We start from the raw sequence: 17,858 nt of genomic DNA, 5'->3' as shown, positions 1-17,858 counted from the left end.
AGTTAGACTTTATAGAGAGGCCGCGCCATAGCTCAAGCGGTTAGTCGCTGGCTTTCCACCGCGGCGGCCCGGGTTCGATGCCGGGTCTGGTCAAGTAGGATTTGTGGTGGACAAAGTGGCGCTGGGGTAGGTTTCCTCCAAGTACTTCGGTTTCCCCTGCCAATCTTCATTCCACCAATTGCTCCACAATCACCCTCACCTATCTTCTGGGGCTGGTACAATAGGCCACATTACCATCCTGTTTCTTTATGATCAATTTTAATATTATACTCCCATCTATGTTTATGGAATGCATCCTGTTGTGTATTATTTACGAAAAGATAAAATTTGGGACAGTTGCACAACAAATAATCAAAAAGAAACAAAATAGACACTATTGTGTCAATATTTGTTCTTATTCGTTATTCGATATAATTGTCAGTACAGAATAAGCACAGATACAATATGAATTCATTCTGATTAATGACGCAATTCAGAAGCTACACAGTATTCCTGTACGCCTGATGATAACCAAGGTAAAGGGTCGAAACCTGTAGCAATACCACCAATGAATAAAAACAAATGTTGACACAGTAGTGTCTGTTTTATCTTTTTAATTATCTGTTACCACTGTCCCAAATTACATCTCTCTCTCCCACCCGTGTCTAGGACTCCAAGTGATCACATTCCTTCGACAAATATTTACATAAAATAAGTAAACAAATAAATAAATAACAATCAAAATTAGCTAACTGATAAAAAATAAATACATTTAATAACAGGCTAGCAACGTAACTAACATTTTAAAACAATCAGCACCTCATCTCCGTAACACGGGGCTCTATGCATATCCTCAGCATATTTCCTTCTGTCATGGAACTCGAAGAATCTTATGAACCATCTCATAACTTTGTCATTACTTCTTATCCTGATCCGAACCATTTCAATCTCCACGGCTTCTTATATTCTTACACTCTGTTCTATTATAGTATTCCAATTTAACATCTTATAGTAATATATAACTACAAGTATGAACTCTGAAATAAAATGCTCGAAATGATTTTCTGATTCAAACCGAAAAGCTTTCACGACTTCGTCCTTATATCCAGTCACAATCTTGTGTAACTACTGAATATTAAAACAACTGACTTGAGTAATTTATATTAAAAAATAAAACACTGAAGGTGCTACCGACGAACACTGCACTTTAAATATACTTACACCAATAAAAAGTGATTCTTTATTTTTGCCTCATAGATAAGAAGCAATCCACTGGAATCTGTTTCGACTTGGTCTCAGATAAAATTTGTATTTTTAATTACCTTAACTGAAACCGAAACATATATACATTATCGCTAATAATAAAATTAATATTACGCATATGTTTCAGTTAAATAAACTGATTTCTTCAGGAAATAAATTAAATTCACATATTTTACTTAAATTTTCTTTGTTTTAAAATCTATATTTACGTAACATAATAATTATAGGAGACTAGCTCTAAGTTTTACGATTATATTTTTTATGCAGATATTCTTAAAAGAAAGTATACAAAGCTATGCTCTTCCCAACGCAGAAAATTATCAAGAAAAACACTTACAGGTACATAACACAATATGTAACACTCACTTGTATCACTTCTGTGCCCTCGTAACTGTTGAGATGTGACATATGTCATCAAAAGTAATAAAATCACAAAGGTCGCTGCTTTACAAAACACAGTTCGGACATTCACCATGATGATTATCCGGCACTAACACTCAAGATGGAAAGGAAGAGTCGGAGTTCCTACACTAAACCGTTTTCTCTTTCCTCAACCTCACCAGAGGAGACCCGCTGCCACATTGACCCCTACCGCCGCGAGTAGAACAGCCAACCTGCTCCAACAACTTCTCCTTGTTTCCACTACTGCAGTGACTCCGGATCATTTTCTTTATTGGAACTATGCGAGAACTTTGACATATCGCACCGAGCTAGCTGCTTCAGAAGGCACTGCTTCTGCCTTGTATATGGAAGGTGCTCAATTCGAATCCCAGCTGTGCATCGATATTTCTGACTTTCCTAAGCTCTTCCAAGCAAATACCGGGATAATATCGTAAACTGGGCTACAAAGGCTTCCTTCCACGTTCTTTGAACTTCATTATGCTCTATCATTCATTCATCGGCACTATATAGTTTGCGCTACTAACGTGGTCTACAACTATCACCAATTTTCTGCTACATCCCTCTTTCATGACGGATCCATTATCTATAACAGAATCAAGAATATAAATCGAAAATGTTGGGGTGACGGTAAAGTATATTCNTTCATAGTCACCGCCGTGAAAGCCTCAAATCTTATATTCGAGAAGTACTCGTTTGGAATTTCGACAGGGATGCTGACTATCTTGAATCAGGGTTTTCCGGGCGAATGCCGGGATAATACCTCGATTAGGCTAGACTGTTTCCATCCAAATCCGTTGCAATTCATCAGTCATCCTACCATTTCATGCTAAGTAGCCCAGGTTCTGATAACATCGTAAAATGAACCATAAACAAGGGTAAGTTGTGAAGACTTATAGCACTCCAAGCGAACACACACGTAACTGTTTCCAGATATTTTCTTTGTTATGTTTTAATACACCACTGACCTTGATGTCAGCCACTGACGATGCAGTTCTGCTCCTGCAAAGCAACCAGCACTACAGAGGCTCGCTCCTACGCAAGTACTTCACACAAAACGAGGAATTGTTATTCTTGCCCCTTATACTTCGCTACACGTTCGACATTCTGGGAAAAGGAGATATAAATGTTTAGAATTTTTTATGAGATTTAGATACTATATTGTGCACTTGTCTCTTCTCTTTGGCAAGCCTCTCTCTCCCTCTCTCTCTTTTCTTTCAGAAACTTGATAAAATTTAAATTTGACTTCGTGTGAAGCAAGGATTACATCTGGCTGGTAGGCACCAAAGATCAGTTCTGCCCGCAACATTTATTTGGACCCTTCAAAACCAATTTTTTTTATAAATACAACCTCCGATGTAATCGATCTCCAACATTTTATATTCATTTTTTCACATTACACAAACAAGAAATGAAATTTAAAAAAAAAATGTAAATTTAATAGCTTCGAGCCTCCCCCTACCAATGTTGGCCACCATGATTTTATCCCCTGGTGAGGGAGCACCCAAAATATTTGCTTACGAACTCAAGTTTAAGCAGTTTACGAACATTTTACCGATTTCTCTGCAGTATTCAGGATAGATTTCTTCAAAAATACTTTCAATTATTATTATTATTTGGTATTATTGGCCGCCTCTGTGGTCTAGTGGTCATAGTTCCTGGCTACAGATCCAGAGGTCCGGATTCGATTCCCGGCGCTACCAGATTTTCTGAGAAGTAGTGGGTCTGGAACGGGGTTCACTCAGCCTCACGAGGATAACTGAGAATCTATTTCAAGGAAATAGCGGCTCCGGTCTAGAAAACCGAGATTAACCACGCGACACCCTCTATCCGCTAAAGTTGGTACTAACTTCGTCGACAAGTGTCGGTTCGCTTGAGGACTAAAACCACGGGGTTTGTTTTTTTATTTGGTATTATTTCCTCCATGTTTACATTCTAATTTACTTTCCAAAAATCCAGGGAAGGTGAGATAACCAATCTCCCCAGCATCTATCATATACCCCTCAAGGGCAGCCACTGAATAAGTATCAGAGTCCCATATTGACTAAACGCTTAAGATATTGTGGCTTAAGGTTGGGTCTTTGAGCTGAGATAAGTAAAGACAGTTTGTAATACTTTACACAATAAGTCTTATCTATAGGAGTGGGTTACACCTCGAAGCAAGAACGTTACCATGCTTCTAAACAAGTTCATATAAAGAAGACATGAGTTTCAGGTGCCCCCTGTTGCAACTAATGTCGAATAACGACAAAGTATGGAAGTTCAAGGTGCATATTATGGCCACACCCAAAGGCGAACATGATACAATACCAAACAATTCGGGCGTGTACCACGATTAGCATGACTATATAGTGAAACTACAGGTATGTTCTGCCAAATGATTTCCCTGTGTATAAACCCGTATCGTTCCAAGATCGGTAAATTCGATAGTAACCTAAAGGAAATGCATAAAATTCAAACACCACTCAGATCAGTCCTCCATAATTATCTTGTAATAAATTAATTCGGTTCGTACCTCATGGGAAGCACATTACGTCTCCGCTACAGAGTCCAACCGGTTAATGCTGTTTAGGGAAACAGTCGCTGTTTAATGTGAGAACCATACGGAACACACAGATACACTCTGTGGGCAGAATATATAGCAATTCAGTCCATACCTCACAGGAAACACATTACGTCTCAGCTACAAACACAGACCGGTTAATGCTGTTTAGGGAAACATGGCTGTTAAGTATCCTATTGTGAATGTACACATTTGTGAGGAAGTATCAATAACTTATATACATAATTTATTTATTTATGGCGGAGAGCACACAAGTTGTCCAAAGTGGTAGGCCTAAGGCTCGTGACATGTATATAGGAGATGCTAGGTTCGAACCTTGTCCGGGACGCTATCAATCGCTGAGGTTTTCGTGGCTTCCCTCACTACATCCAGGAAAATGCTGGACAGCGTATTGAAACTAGGCCACGACCACATCCTTTCTAATTCGTTCTTTGTATTACCCATCATTCGACGTGTCTGTCTGAATTGTTGACAGCGCCGTTAAATAAACTACAAACAAAATCCTAACGCTTGCTGTTTTGTCGATATAGGTATATGTAGGCAGTTAAGAGTTGTAGTGACGAATGGGAGTACAGGATGACAGCAGTAAACTGTAACTTAAAGTATGCTTGAGTAGACACTGCAGTGTCCACTTTTGCTGAAGAAATTTAAAAGCATACATCTAGATAGCAGCATCGTTTAGTGAATATATTTACACCGTCAGGTAAACAAGTATCTCAGTTTAAAACACAACTGTCTTGCCAGAATTCTTCGAGTAAAGTAGCATGCATAACACCCGGGATAGCGCACTCGGTATAGCGACTGGCTACGGGCTGGACAACCGAGAAGTCAGAGTTCGAGTCCCGGTAGGGTCAACAATTTTCTCCTCTCCACATCGTCCAGATCGGCTCTGGGGTCCACCCATCCACATTTTCCTGACCTCTGCTCTAGCTGGAGGTGAGTGGTCAGCTTCACGCTCCTACCGCTTTATCCCCAGGGAAAGATTCCCCCGGTACCCATTGGATAGGAGGTTGGGTGGATCCCACAGAAGATCTGGACGACATGGAGGAGCGAAAATTCTTACCCCCACCGGGACATGAACTCTCACCCCTAGGTCGTCCAGCCCGTAGCCAGTCGCTATACCGACTATGCTACCCTGGTTCCTCGAGTGTTTGCACGGTAGTGAAACAATTGAAAAGGATGTGGGAGGAAGCGATTATGCCCTGTTTAATGATAATGTCCCATTTGCATGGAGGAACCAAGAAGCGCCATGAAGACAGTCGGGATAAGCAGTGTCCCGGCAGAAGTATGAACTGAGTATGGGGCGGGACGGCCTGGGTTCGATTACCGGCACTGTAAGATTTTTCTTTTCTCCACAGCGTCCACACCGGTTCTGGGACCCACTCAGCCTCCTATCCAATGGGTAAAGGGGCTCTTACACCAGCGTGGTGGGGGGAGGGGGTAAAGCGGCAGGGGCTGACCACTCACCTCCATCTAGTGCCGACGTCAATAAAAGTGGAGCTATACCTCCACTCCCTCATATGTCTTCATGACAGTGCTAAACTAATTAATCACATTGATAACTTTATCTTTACGTTTTACCACAGGAATTCAAGTCGGAATAATTACCGCTTGAGTGAACCTGCTCTAGTATCTTCTACATAAATTTCATCAATTTCGCTCAATGAAATTAATACTATGCTATGAACGCGGAAGATACTTCCTCAACTACGCGTAGAAAATGCCTGAAATATGACATATGGGTATGAGGCCCGCAAGTGAACTTTCTCTATGCAATAATCTGACAGGAAAATCAACATACGCCAACCTACTTCATACTAGAAGCTCCGAGGGTAATAGGCCTACTTATGAGGTCTGCGTTCTATAAACGCTTCAATCTATAGCTAAGGTGAAGGTAAAATTGTAGACGTGCTTAATTAATTAAGCATTACGCCATAAAACTATATGGGATAGTGGGAGGATAGCTCCAAGCATTCTTAACCTCGGTACTGATTCGAGGAAAGTAGTCTGCTTCACATCCCGACCGCATTATCCTCTGAGAAAGAGCCTCCGTACCCACTGGACACGTGATTGGGTGGGCTATGAGCCGGCCTGGAGGTGGATGAGACAAAAGTTTCCTTGCCACTGCCGGGAGTCGAAACCCTTTTCCTCGGCTCTCCAGGTTGTGGTCCGGCGTTATACAGACTGAGATGTCGAGCCTCTTTCCTCATATAGGATTACAGACAATTCGGTGGGCTCTAAAAGTGAATAATTATACAAAAACTTCATCTAGTGTTGTTCAAATATCTTACCAATAAAATTTTAAATGCCTGAAAGTTTTCAAACATGAACATCCCAAAAGACCGTATTCTTGTTAACTTGAAATATTTGCGTGGGTGAGTTATAATTGTTATTTATGATATTACAAATTAAAAAATGTAAAGGTATCGCTGTAAAAAGCTGCGAAGACTCATTACTTTGTGAGACGTCGCGGCTCCCCTATTTTCTAGACAATCGGCTCACAGATGGCGGTATGTTGTCGGTCTTACGCGCCGGCCGCCCTTTACCCCCAGGAAGATTCCTGGCACTCATTTCTGTTAAAGGCTGAGTCTACTCCAAGGCCATAGTGCGGTTGGAAGAATTAGGTCAACTGAAGAATCCAGTGACCTCATCGGGAACCGAAACCGCGACCTTCTGGCTTGTACCATAGTGCCTCAACTTACCACACTACAGCGTGCTCCGTATTTACAAACATAACTCTTTAAATATTTTCTAGTAAGTGAAGTTTTAAAATATTTTGTCGGTCTGTTCCTGGCCTGCTCTAAGTCAATGTTATTACATATGGCACGAATAGACCTTAAAGACATGTCAGTTTTAAAATCAAGAAGGATTAACTTCTGTGTTGCAATAGAAATGGGAGAACTTTTGCACTCTTCCTTTCAACCACATTTGACAGATTTTTCTACAGTATTTCTTCGTATACAAATTAATACATGGGTAGTTTCGGATTAAGTAAAATTGTGATATAGGAGTAACAAGGACACATGTACACCATGGATAATTCTTTTGATCAAATTGAAATTTATCAAAAGTTATGGCACCCACGTTTGTCTCAACACCAGCTAGTATCAAGTTTAAGCAATTTCTTGTCACAATGACGAATTATTTTTAACTTTTATCTTCGTTATTGATCTATTGCTAGTGAGGTGGGACTAAGTCCTTTGTACTGCAGCCACTTCTGGCCTATTGTACCAGCCCCAGATGATAGGAGAGGGTGATTGTGGAGCAATTGGTGGAATGAAGATTGGCAGGGGAAACCGAAGTACTCGGAGAAAACCTGCCCCAGCGCCACTTTATCCACCACAAATACCACTTTACCAGACCCGGGATCGAACCCGGGCCGCCGCCGTGGGAAGCCAGTGACTAACCGCTTGAGTTATGGCGCAGCCCTTCATTATTGATCTAAATAAGCATTTTAATATTATCTTTACTAAGATATAGCAACATGTAACTAACCTCCTTATGCGTCTCTATACTCCAGACTAACCTTTATTAACAAAATATACCACTGACTAATCAAACTGGGTTAAGTATGTGATTAAATCACTTTGAATCTTCCAGTGATAAATTCAAAATTCTATTTAAAGAGTGTAATATAAAATTACTTCTGTCAATAATGTAATATGTAATACAAACTCAAAGAAAAAACAGATATCAACAATTAAGGTACTACATTTATTCAATGGTGGTCAGAATTGTATAAAAAAACATACTTTTGCATGTATAAGAGGCTTTATGAATTTAAATAGTAAATGCACTGCTCCAGGTCCGAGGTTTCTGTAGAATTTTCGTGACAAGCTTATTTTTTACATTGAAGAGTTTTTACACCACGCCCAACCCCCAAGCTGGAGAATCACCCTTGTTGGCTCTCTGTGACTGCTTATTGAATATATTTGCCGCTATCCTACATAACTGGGGGGGGGGCGTCTCCTCCATCCACAACCTGAGGACGTGCCATGCCATGGTGACAAGGGTGACAGACAGGAGACGGCATTCAAGTATACTTGATGTCTGATCATTCAGGGCATCAGATTATGATACTGAGCAAATAAACAGGGTGGCAAAGGTTAGGGAAAGACTGGCAGTGAGCAAACAAACAGCGCACAGAGTTCATATGGAGACCTTCAATCTCAAGAAATTAAATGAGGTAGAGGATAAAGAGCAGTATTGTGTTGAAATCTCAAATAGGTTCACGGCTTTGGAAAACTTGGACACTGAGGTGGATGTTAATAAAGCTTGGGAAACTATTAGAGAGAATATCAAAATTTCTGCCAAGGAGAGCCAAGGGTATTATGAACTGAAGAAGCATAAGCCATGGTTTGAAGAAGGATGCTCAAAATTATTAGAAAAAAAGGAAACAAGCCAAATTGCAGTGGTTACAGGATCCAAGCAAAATAAATGGGGATAATCTGAACAATATAAGATGTGAAACCAGCAGGCATTTCAGGAACAAAAAGAGGGAATATCTGAGAGACAAAATTGATGAGCTTGCAGTGAACAGTAAGAACAAGAACATTAGAGACCTGTATAGAGGAATAAATNGTCTTTATTCGCCTTACATGTTTCGATTCAAAAGAATCATCTTCAGAGGCGCACCACTACGAGCAGGAAACACTGTCACATAAGATATTTTAACATTATGCACTTAGGTTATGAATAGTGCTCACCTAAGTGCATAATGTTAAAACATCTTATGTGACAGTGTTTCCTGCTCATAGTGGTGCGCCTCTGAAGATGATTCTTTTGAATCGAAACATGTAAGGCGAATAAAGACTGAAGTGTTGTAAACTTGTACGTCATACTGGACTGAAAATTATCTACTTTGTAATTAATAGTGTGACGGACCAGAAATCAAATCAAATCAAATTAGTAGATGCTATTGCAAAATTGAAAAAGAATAAATCGCCACATAGTGATCAAATTCTGACAGAACTCATTCAAGCAGGAGGTGAAATATTACATTCTAAGATCCAGAAGCTGATTAATTCGATTTGGAATAGGGAAAAATTGCCTGATCAGTGGAAGGATTCTATTATTATAAAGTTCAAAGAAGGGTGATAAACCTAACTGTAGTAATTATCAGAGGATATCACATCTATCAGCTTCATACTAAATTTTATCCAATATTCTTCTCTCAAGGTTAAGTCTGTATACAGATGAAATTATTGGGGATCATCAGTATGGGTTTCAATTTAACAGATCAACTACTGATCAGATCTCTTGCATTCATCAGATAGTGGAGAAAAAATGGGAGTACAATGAGACAGTACATCAGCTATTCGTAGACTTCAAGAAAGCGCATGATTCAGTTAGAGGGAAGTATTGTACAATATTCTGATAGTTTGGGGTACCCTTGGAACTAGTTAGTCTGATTAAAATGAGTTTAAACAAATAAAGTCTGTATAGGTAAACATTTGTCTGATAATTTTGTTATCCAGAATGGTCTAAAACAAGGAGATGCTGTATTGCCACTGCCTTTCAACTTTACTTTAGACTATGCCATTATGAAGGTCCAGGGAAACCAGGTGGGACTGAAATTAAATGGGACACATTAGCTGCTGGTCTACGCTGTTGATGAAAATCTACTCACCAATAGTATAGATATCATAGAGAAAAATACACAAACTTTAATTGACACTAGGATGGAGGTTGGTCTAGAGGTAAACACAGAGAAAACTAAGTATATGTTGCTGTCTCAGCACCAAAATGCCGGGCAAATTCATGATAGAAAGATAGGAAACAGATGTTTTGAAAATGTGGCACAGTTCAGATATTTGGAAATGACAACAAATCAAAACCTGATTCAGGAGGAAATTAAGAGGAGATTTAACTCGGGTGATGCTTGCTACAATTCAGTCTTCTCATCTTCTGTCCAAAATCATAAAAATTAGAATATACAAAACTATAATTTTGCCTGTGGTTCTGTATGGGTGTGAAACTAGGTCTCTGACATTAGGGGAGGAATATAGACTAAGGGTGTTTGAGAACAGGGTGTTGAATAGAATATTTGGACTAAAAAGAGATGAAGTGACGGGAGGTTGGAGAAAACTGCATGATGGGCTTCATAACTTGTACCCTTCGCCAAGTATAATTAGAATGATCAAGTCAAGGAGGATGAGATGGACAGGGCATGAGGAGAAGAGGAATGCATATAGGATACTGTTGGGGAAGCCAGAAGGAAAGAGACCATTGGGAAAACCAAAACATAGGTGGGTGGACAATATTAAAAGGGATGTTAGAGAGAGAGGATGGGATGGTTTGGCTTGGATTGATCTGGCTCAGGATAGGGACCAGTGGAAGGCTCATGTGAACATTGTAATGAACCTTCAGATTCCATAAAATTCTGGGAAGTTCTTGAGTAGCTGCACAATTAACGGCTTCTCAAGAAGGGCTCAGCTGCATGAGTGAGTGAGTGATTGAGTGAAATGCACTGCTCAGTCTAAACTTCTGAAGGTTTACTACATGGAAGCAAAAGTAACATTAAACAGGTTCCGCCAGTAACCTCAAAATCGTGAAATATCAATCTCACGAGGTTTTGAAATAAATGTGACAATGTGTTGAATTACCTTGTCCATTTTCCTCACTGAAGCTAGTGGCGATGGTTCTGTAAGACGGAACTGCTGAAAATGTTTCATTTTATATAGTATTTAAATTTATCCCACTTCAAATTAGTAACACCATTTCACTTCCCGCCTACAATTATAAACGCGATGTGATTGTCGCGCTTCGAGCGATGAAGATATAAACTTTCTACATTCCGGTTTGTAATCGAAATCGAACTCGAGTGTGCAGGTTTGTGAATGAAGATTTGTTTATACTGACGAACTCTGTTAGACATACCTGGAACGAATAATCAAAACAACGGAGTATCGTAATTTAGTTAATAACAGTTTCCAGAATATTATCGTGAGATGATGGCTGGTTTTACAGAAGGTGCTTTATCAAAAAAGCTAGCAGACCTAAACAGTTCACAACAGAGCATTCAGACACTTTCCTTGTGGTTGATACATCATAGGAAACATCATGCCACAATTGTAAAAGTTTGGTTTAGGGAGCTTCAGAAAGGTAAGCTATCAGTAAGCAGTAATCCAATTTTGTATGTTTATTTACATGTAAATACAAATATTTTTAACAGGTGCACGATGATTTTGAATAATAATTTTCGTTTAATGACCGCTAGTACATTACACTATCATTTTGTGATAACGGATAAAAAAACATGAACATCAGAGAAGTAAAATTAACGTTTTCGGGGCCCCATTCCCCGTGTTGCGATTTAAAATGGCAAGCAATTACGTTCCCACCAGAGTTTTACTCAAGTCGGTTTCCTTGCATCCTGTGAACATATTTAACGGAAACATGAGGTAATTTGCTAAATTGACATTGATCAGTATTTCACTATTCTTTCAGATAATAGTTCGAATAAAAAAAAGTTTTATAACACCTTTTCGTGTGATGAAGAGCTTATGTACGAGCATGTTATTCAAGTGGGATTTGTGGTGGACAAAGTGGCGCTGGGGCAGATTTTCTCCAAGTACTTCGGTTTCCTCTGCCAATCTTCATTCCACCAATTGCTCCACAATCACCCTCACCCATCATCTGGGGCTGGTACAATAGGCCAGAAATGGCCGCAATACAAGGGACTTAGTCCCACCCCACTAGCAATAAAAGAAAAGATGTATAGTGTTGAAATCTAACTTGTGTTCTAAGATTGCATCATACTCATACTTAATTATGTCGCATGTATGTACACAAGATTCTTGAGTATGTAAGCAGTTAGATATTGCATGTGAAATGTTTTTTGTTATGCATTAATAAGGTCAATTGTCTGCTAGCCCAAAGTTTCAAATATATAACTTCTTAGTAGCGCTTTACACAAGTGTATGACTTAATGAATTTTTGTAATTTATCTTATTGCCAGTTACATTTCTTCTTTTGGAAAGAATGGGAAGGTGAGGGCTAGGATATGAGTATGAGCGAAAAAGAAAGGAAAGAGAGAGAGGTAATGTGAGTGTGTATGTATATGTGCACTTTGTATGTATGGTATTAGTGCAGTCAGCGGTGCGGCAGCATTTAATCTTGTGTTTTCTCCACAGCTAAAGATAATAGGAAGTTAACATTTATGTATCTGGCAAATGATGTTATCCAAAACAGTAAGAAGAAGGGTCCAGAGTTTGGGAAAGAGTTTGGAAATGTTCTCAGGAAGGCATTTGAAAGTATGGCAGTTCCTGAAAATGATGAGAAAACTAGAAAAAGTATTGAAAGGATTCTGCAGATATGGGAAGAAAGAGGCGTATATGAACCAAAGCTCATAAAGGAGTTCAGACGAGGTTTGGGTATGTATCGAATTACTTTGTATAAAGAATGCCGTCTTGTGGGATGTGGTGCCTTATAGATCTTGTGTGAACCGATGTATCGGAGGAATGTACTGCCACCATTTCAGAGTAGAAAATTCTGCAAGCAAGGAACCGTTGTGAGGAGGTGTGCAGCCACCTGCTGACGCTGGTTCCTCACTCACAGATTTTTCTACCTTGAAATGGTGGCAATACGTTCATCCAAAATGTCAGTTCGCACAAGATCTACATGGCGCCATATCCCAGAGGACGGCATTCTTCATAGTCACTGTCATGAAAATCTCAAATCTTACATACTTTGTATATTTTTTACTATAGGATTTGAAATGCATATAGTATAGATCTTCAAATTCTTGAGTGGGGTTTTTGGATTCTTTTTACATGTGAAACAGCATAGTCAGAATTTTACCAGCTTTTGCAGGCAGCTATATATATCTGTGTGGAGAAGAATCATGTCTGTTTACTCATTAAAGTAGTATCTCGAAACCATTCATGTCAGGACACAAAAATATATTTCAATATTTCATAACACACCAACACATGTGTTACTGGAAAATTGTATGTGTATGCATCAATAAGCTGTGTTCATATAATTCTTCAAACTTTGTCTTGATTTTCATTTCTAAAATATTTTAGGAATGAGTAAACTCCCTCCGTGGTCTAGTAGTCAGAGTTCCTGGCTACAGATCCAGATGTCTGGGTTCGATTCCCGGCGCTATCAGATTTTCTGAGACATAATGGATCTGGAATGGGGTCCACTCAGCCTTGTGAGGATAATTGAGGAACTATTTCCTGGGTAAGGTATTCCTCTAATGCCTTGGACAGAAGAACAGAGTTTTAGGTTTGCAGTGTTAAAAAAAGGAGGAACCAAACTATGTGACTGTAAATTATTTTTAGAAGTGGCGGGAATGGCCGTATAGGAAAGGGAATATCTCCAGCATCTGCTATGACCTGGTCGGTGCTGTCTGTGATTGATTGGCTGGCAGGCTTGTTAGTACCACTGGGAGTGCAAGCCTTGGCAGCATGGCTGGGCTGGAGGAATATCAGACTCCTTCATTGCGTGCAACCTGCAATTCATATTAGGCTCTAAGATGTGTATACATTGATAGAAGATTTAAATGGTTTGGCATCAGAATTCATTTACTTTTCAACCAGTAGGTATTCACTGAGCTTAAGATGTTCTTAAATTAGCCAGTCTTAACATTCGTTTTATGATTTTGTATATGATTTGAAACAGAAGGAGCAACTCAAAGAGAGGGCTCACCTCCCAAAAAAAAAGTGAAGGTGGTGGTTGAATGTGTCAGACCAGAAGTAGATAAGACACCCAAGAGAGTGGCAAGTGGCAAGTCCAGATCTCCGATAAGAGAGCGTAAGAAGTCCGAGACAGAAGTAGAAGTTGAGAGAGATGGGATGAAGGAGTTGCATGTGACACTGTCACCAAGGACTCCCGCTGGAGACCCTCCGGAACCTGAAGAACTCATTAAGGCTTTATTGGTGAGACGAGCAAATCAGTAGTTAAGATGGCCCTTAATTTTGTGCATATTGTCGCATGCATATGTATTTGTGTATGTGTGTAAGGGTGCACATGTCTGTGCACTTTTAAGGCCAGTGATTCAGTGTCTGTCATTATTGATTCAGTGGTTACAGACAGGAGCAGAAGATGGCAGCAGGAATAATGTGCCTGAGACAGTGTGCCAAAAAAGATCCGCTAAATAGTAACAGCACTTAGCGGATATTGTTATTCTGTCAAGTTCAGTACCTCGTTGTAAATGTAGAGATGTTTGTGTTATGTTACATACTTCTGACGAGGTTCATTTTTGACAAATTCTCGTTGCTACAAGTATTTCAAGAGGTTTTACACTAGTTGACACTAATATCTGAAAATTTCAACTGATGTTCTAGCAACAATTGATGGCTAATGCTCTGGTTCTGAGACATCTTTTATCTGCTCGCTTTCCTCTCATGTGTATCAGGTATTGGATTCATATCATTGCTGATTTTGGATGTGGTTTGGCACTGGAATAATTTTATTTTGAATAACATTTTGACAGTTAACACAGAAGTTTAAATAACCATTTTATTTCTGAAAAGTTCATCGGGTGTTCGGACTGAAATATTTTGTACTTTTCTGTCATGATAAACAGCCAAGATAGCCCAGCTGATGTAGCAGCTAGGGTACTGGCTAGACATCTGATGAATCTGGGTTTGATTCCTGGGATGGGCAAGAGATTTTTCTGTTTTCCACTGTGTCCAGACTGGCTCTAGGACTCACTCACTTTCCTATCCATTTGATACTGAAGCCTCTTTCCCTTGAAGTAAAGTGGCTGAGACATAAAGCTGACCATTTACTCTCCCTCTGGTGCCAAGGTTAAGAATAATGGAGCTCTACCTCCTCTCCCCCTTATATCATTTCCTGCTGCTTGTTGAAGTATAGGACAAATATATGTTTAAATAAAATGTGGTTGTTTTTATGAAACTTCTAGAAAGTTATAAATTATTCTTAAAAAAAAATATTAGTAATGTAGCCTGTTATTGACACTGAACTGTTGCTTATCATTTATAGTCTGGAATAGGGGTTTTAAGTCTCCCAATACTGCAAGGGTGAAATCCATATTTTTAATTTTGAGGGGTAAATTAATTGTCACAGAATATGGAATTTTAAAGCAGTGATTGGGGTTAGATCTCGCTAACAGACCTAACAGAGTAGGTGTCTCACATCCCCAAAACAGATCAGCTTCCAAAATGTGTTCTTTATAATACCGGATGATGGAGAAAGATCAAAAACCCTGTAATCCAAAGTTTATTGTGTAGCTCCTCATCATATTGCATAACAGACTGTCAAAGTTTGTTTGTTCATTTCAGGATCTAGAAAATTCTGCATCCAGTGATGCACTTGTCAGGGAAAAGATTGCTAGTTTACCCCCGGAGGTCTCAGAAATTGGACTTCTTTCGAAACTAGAAGGTAATGTTTGTAGTGGAAAGTTCTTTTGATTTTTATTTCCTGATTTAATGTGTGTAGCAAAACTTATTATTCAACAGATGTCACTGATTCACTATCTTATGTGCAGTGCATCTCTCTGAAACTTATTAAAAACTTTCTGTACATTGCATTACATGTTTCAACCAACATCAGTCATCATCAGGTGTTTAAAAATTGGTGGCAGAAACTGTGTGCTTCTGTTTCTTGTTTTAATATTTGATGTGCAGTCCCATCTATGCACTCATGTATCTGTAACATGTATTAATGTCTTGTGTTAGTGTTTTTTTTTAATATAATGTGTGTTAATGTTCTGGACGATTACTTTATGTGGGTGGCTGTTTTTGTTGTGTTGCGTGTTTAGACCACTATGAGTGAGTGCTAAGTTGGAGTCTGTCTGCCTTTTATATTGTGTGTCACTATCTGGTGTTTAATTCTTGCAACGTTTTCTTTGTATCAGTTATACTCCCGTATGTGTGTCCTGTACGTAATGTGCAATTTGAATATCCGGAGTTACTGCTGTTATTCATAATTGCCTGTATGTGCTCTTCATATCTGATACAGAATGTTCAGCTTGTTTGTCGTATGTAATTTAGTGTGCAATCTGTACATTTCATCTGGAACCATCATTTTTATCATATCTACCTATTTGTAGGTGTGGTTTCAGCATGTTCTTATTGTTTTTTTTTTGTTTGAAATGCTATTCTTATTTGCATCTGTTTAAAGAGTTTTGTAATTTTTTTTGTTTCTTTTCCACTATATGCGAAAATGGCCTATTTTGTAGCATAACACTTGTGTTTGTGTTATCACAGAACAGTTTCATTTTTTATTATCTGTTCTTTTATATGGAGACTGAATGGCCACAAAAGATGTCACTGTTCACATTCTTACCATTATTTTCCTTGTATATTTTTATTTCTGCTACCTCTCATTGTACCCCTATTTAGTTAGTTAGTTATTGGAGAGGGTGGGTTTCCCCATGCACTGAGACCTGTATTGGTCCATTGTGCTTCCCTCTATGATTTCTACCAGTCTCTATATCCTACCGGTACTGGTGCTTACCATCAGTCCCGCCCAGCCAGCGAGACCGGCTCTACTAGCTGAGAGGTATCTATAATGCTTCTCCCATCTACCAGAGGTATTAGAGACTGCTGTTGGGCAGGAAACGTCCGTTAATTTGGCTCAGTGACCTCCTTTGGAGATATGAGGTTCTTTTACGTGCCGTAAAGCTACAACACGGGACCCACGGCTTAAAGTCCCTCCCGGAGGACTTGTTCCCTGAATTTTACCGCCCTTAAAAATTCGACGACCTCCACTGGGTATTTGAACCCACGTACTACGAGTCGTGAGGTGGGAACGTTACCTCTAGACTACGGAGGCCACTGTACCCCTATTTACTGCACACATCAAGTTTAACATTAGGCAAATGTTAATGTTAAATTATTTTTACTGCTTGTAAAGTGCCATATAAAAGTATATATTATGACAAACATACATACTTGTGAAAATATCTGACATGTAAAATTTGACTTAAATAAAGGTTTGTGGAACCAAGCCGTTATATAAAATAGAGGCTGTCTGTAACACGATTTCATTAACCACAAACTACTATACTATATTTTTACACGGCACTGCTTCTATAGGGTTGACATGTCAGCGCCTGCTTATGTCAGTTCTTTTGCTTATAGATAAAGCATCAGCAGAGAAGTTATCAGTTCAAGTGAATGAAGCTGTGCAGCTGTTGACAGATTATAACAGTAGACTCGCTTCAGAGATGGAGTATCGCAAGAAGCTCACCACCATGCTGAAGGACTTCCTTCAGGCACAGAAAGACTTGCTTGCCCAAGCTGAACACAGGCTAGAGGTGAAAATGTTTACATTTAAACAAGTGGTTGTCTATAAAGAGAATCTGTTATCTGATGGTTTAGAGCTTAGATACTGAACTTCTGTATTAGACATCTTAGGTTTGGAGTCAGTATGATCCGGGGCAGATTTCTCTGCCTACATTTCCCTCCCATATGTCTGCCCAGTAACAAGAACGCTTTTAGTCTAGTAGTATGCTCAGACCTTTAAAACTAGATGACTATAAAAAAGAGTGGTAGTTCACAGTGGTTGAGGGCTCTTGCGAACACTGTAATGAACGATTTGAGGCTTTCACGGCGGTGACTATGAAGAAAGCAGTCTTCTGGGATCTGGCACCGTGTATATGTGGTGTTAACTGACGTTTCGGAGGAACGTATTGCCTCCATCTTCAGGGTAGAAGGAAAAATATAAGAAATCCGCA

General features: G+C 39.3%; 2 protein-coding genes across 2 annotated transcripts in view; one reads left to right on the top strand and one right to left on the bottom strand.

The window, feature by feature from the left end:
* The window catches only part of LOC111862472 (C-type lectin 37Db), a gene marked incomplete at its 5' end in the record, with an annotated part of 92,461 nt that extends 81,582 nt beyond the window's left edge, over positions 1-10,879 (bottom strand). Inside the window, one exon of the mRNA XM_033750682.1 lies at positions 10,810-10,879. Within this exon, the coding sequence (XP_033606573.1) occupies positions 10,810-10,879 (70 nt within the window). The remainder of the gene's footprint in view (positions 1-10,809) is intronic.
* Positions 10,880-10,992: 113 nt separating this feature from the next.
* Positions 10,993-17,858, top strand: part of LOC111862504 (regulation of nuclear pre-mRNA domain-containing protein 1B) — an 8,312-nt gene continuing 1,446 nt past the window's right edge. Inside the window, exons 1-5 of the mRNA XM_023847976.2 lie at positions 10,993-11,308; positions 12,340-12,579; positions 13,835-14,091; positions 15,460-15,559; positions 17,263-17,438. Coding sequence (XP_023703744.1) covers positions 11,155-11,308; positions 12,340-12,579; positions 13,835-14,091; positions 15,460-15,559; positions 17,263-17,438 — 927 coding nt within the window. The 5' untranslated portion in view covers positions 10,993-11,154. The remainder of the gene's footprint in view (positions 11,309-12,339; positions 12,580-13,834; positions 14,092-15,459; positions 15,560-17,262; positions 17,439-17,858) is intronic.

This window comes from Cryptotermes secundus, unplaced genomic scaffold (genome assembly GCF_002891405.2).
Source record: "Cryptotermes secundus unplaced genomic scaffold, Csec_1.0 scaffold816, whole genome shotgun sequence".
Taxonomy (NCBI): Eukaryota; Metazoa; Arthropoda; class Insecta; order Blattodea; family Kalotermitidae; genus Cryptotermes; species Cryptotermes secundus.
The sequence above is the reverse complement of the archived record's forward strand: the minus strand, read 5'-3'. Positions and strand labels throughout refer to the sequence as shown.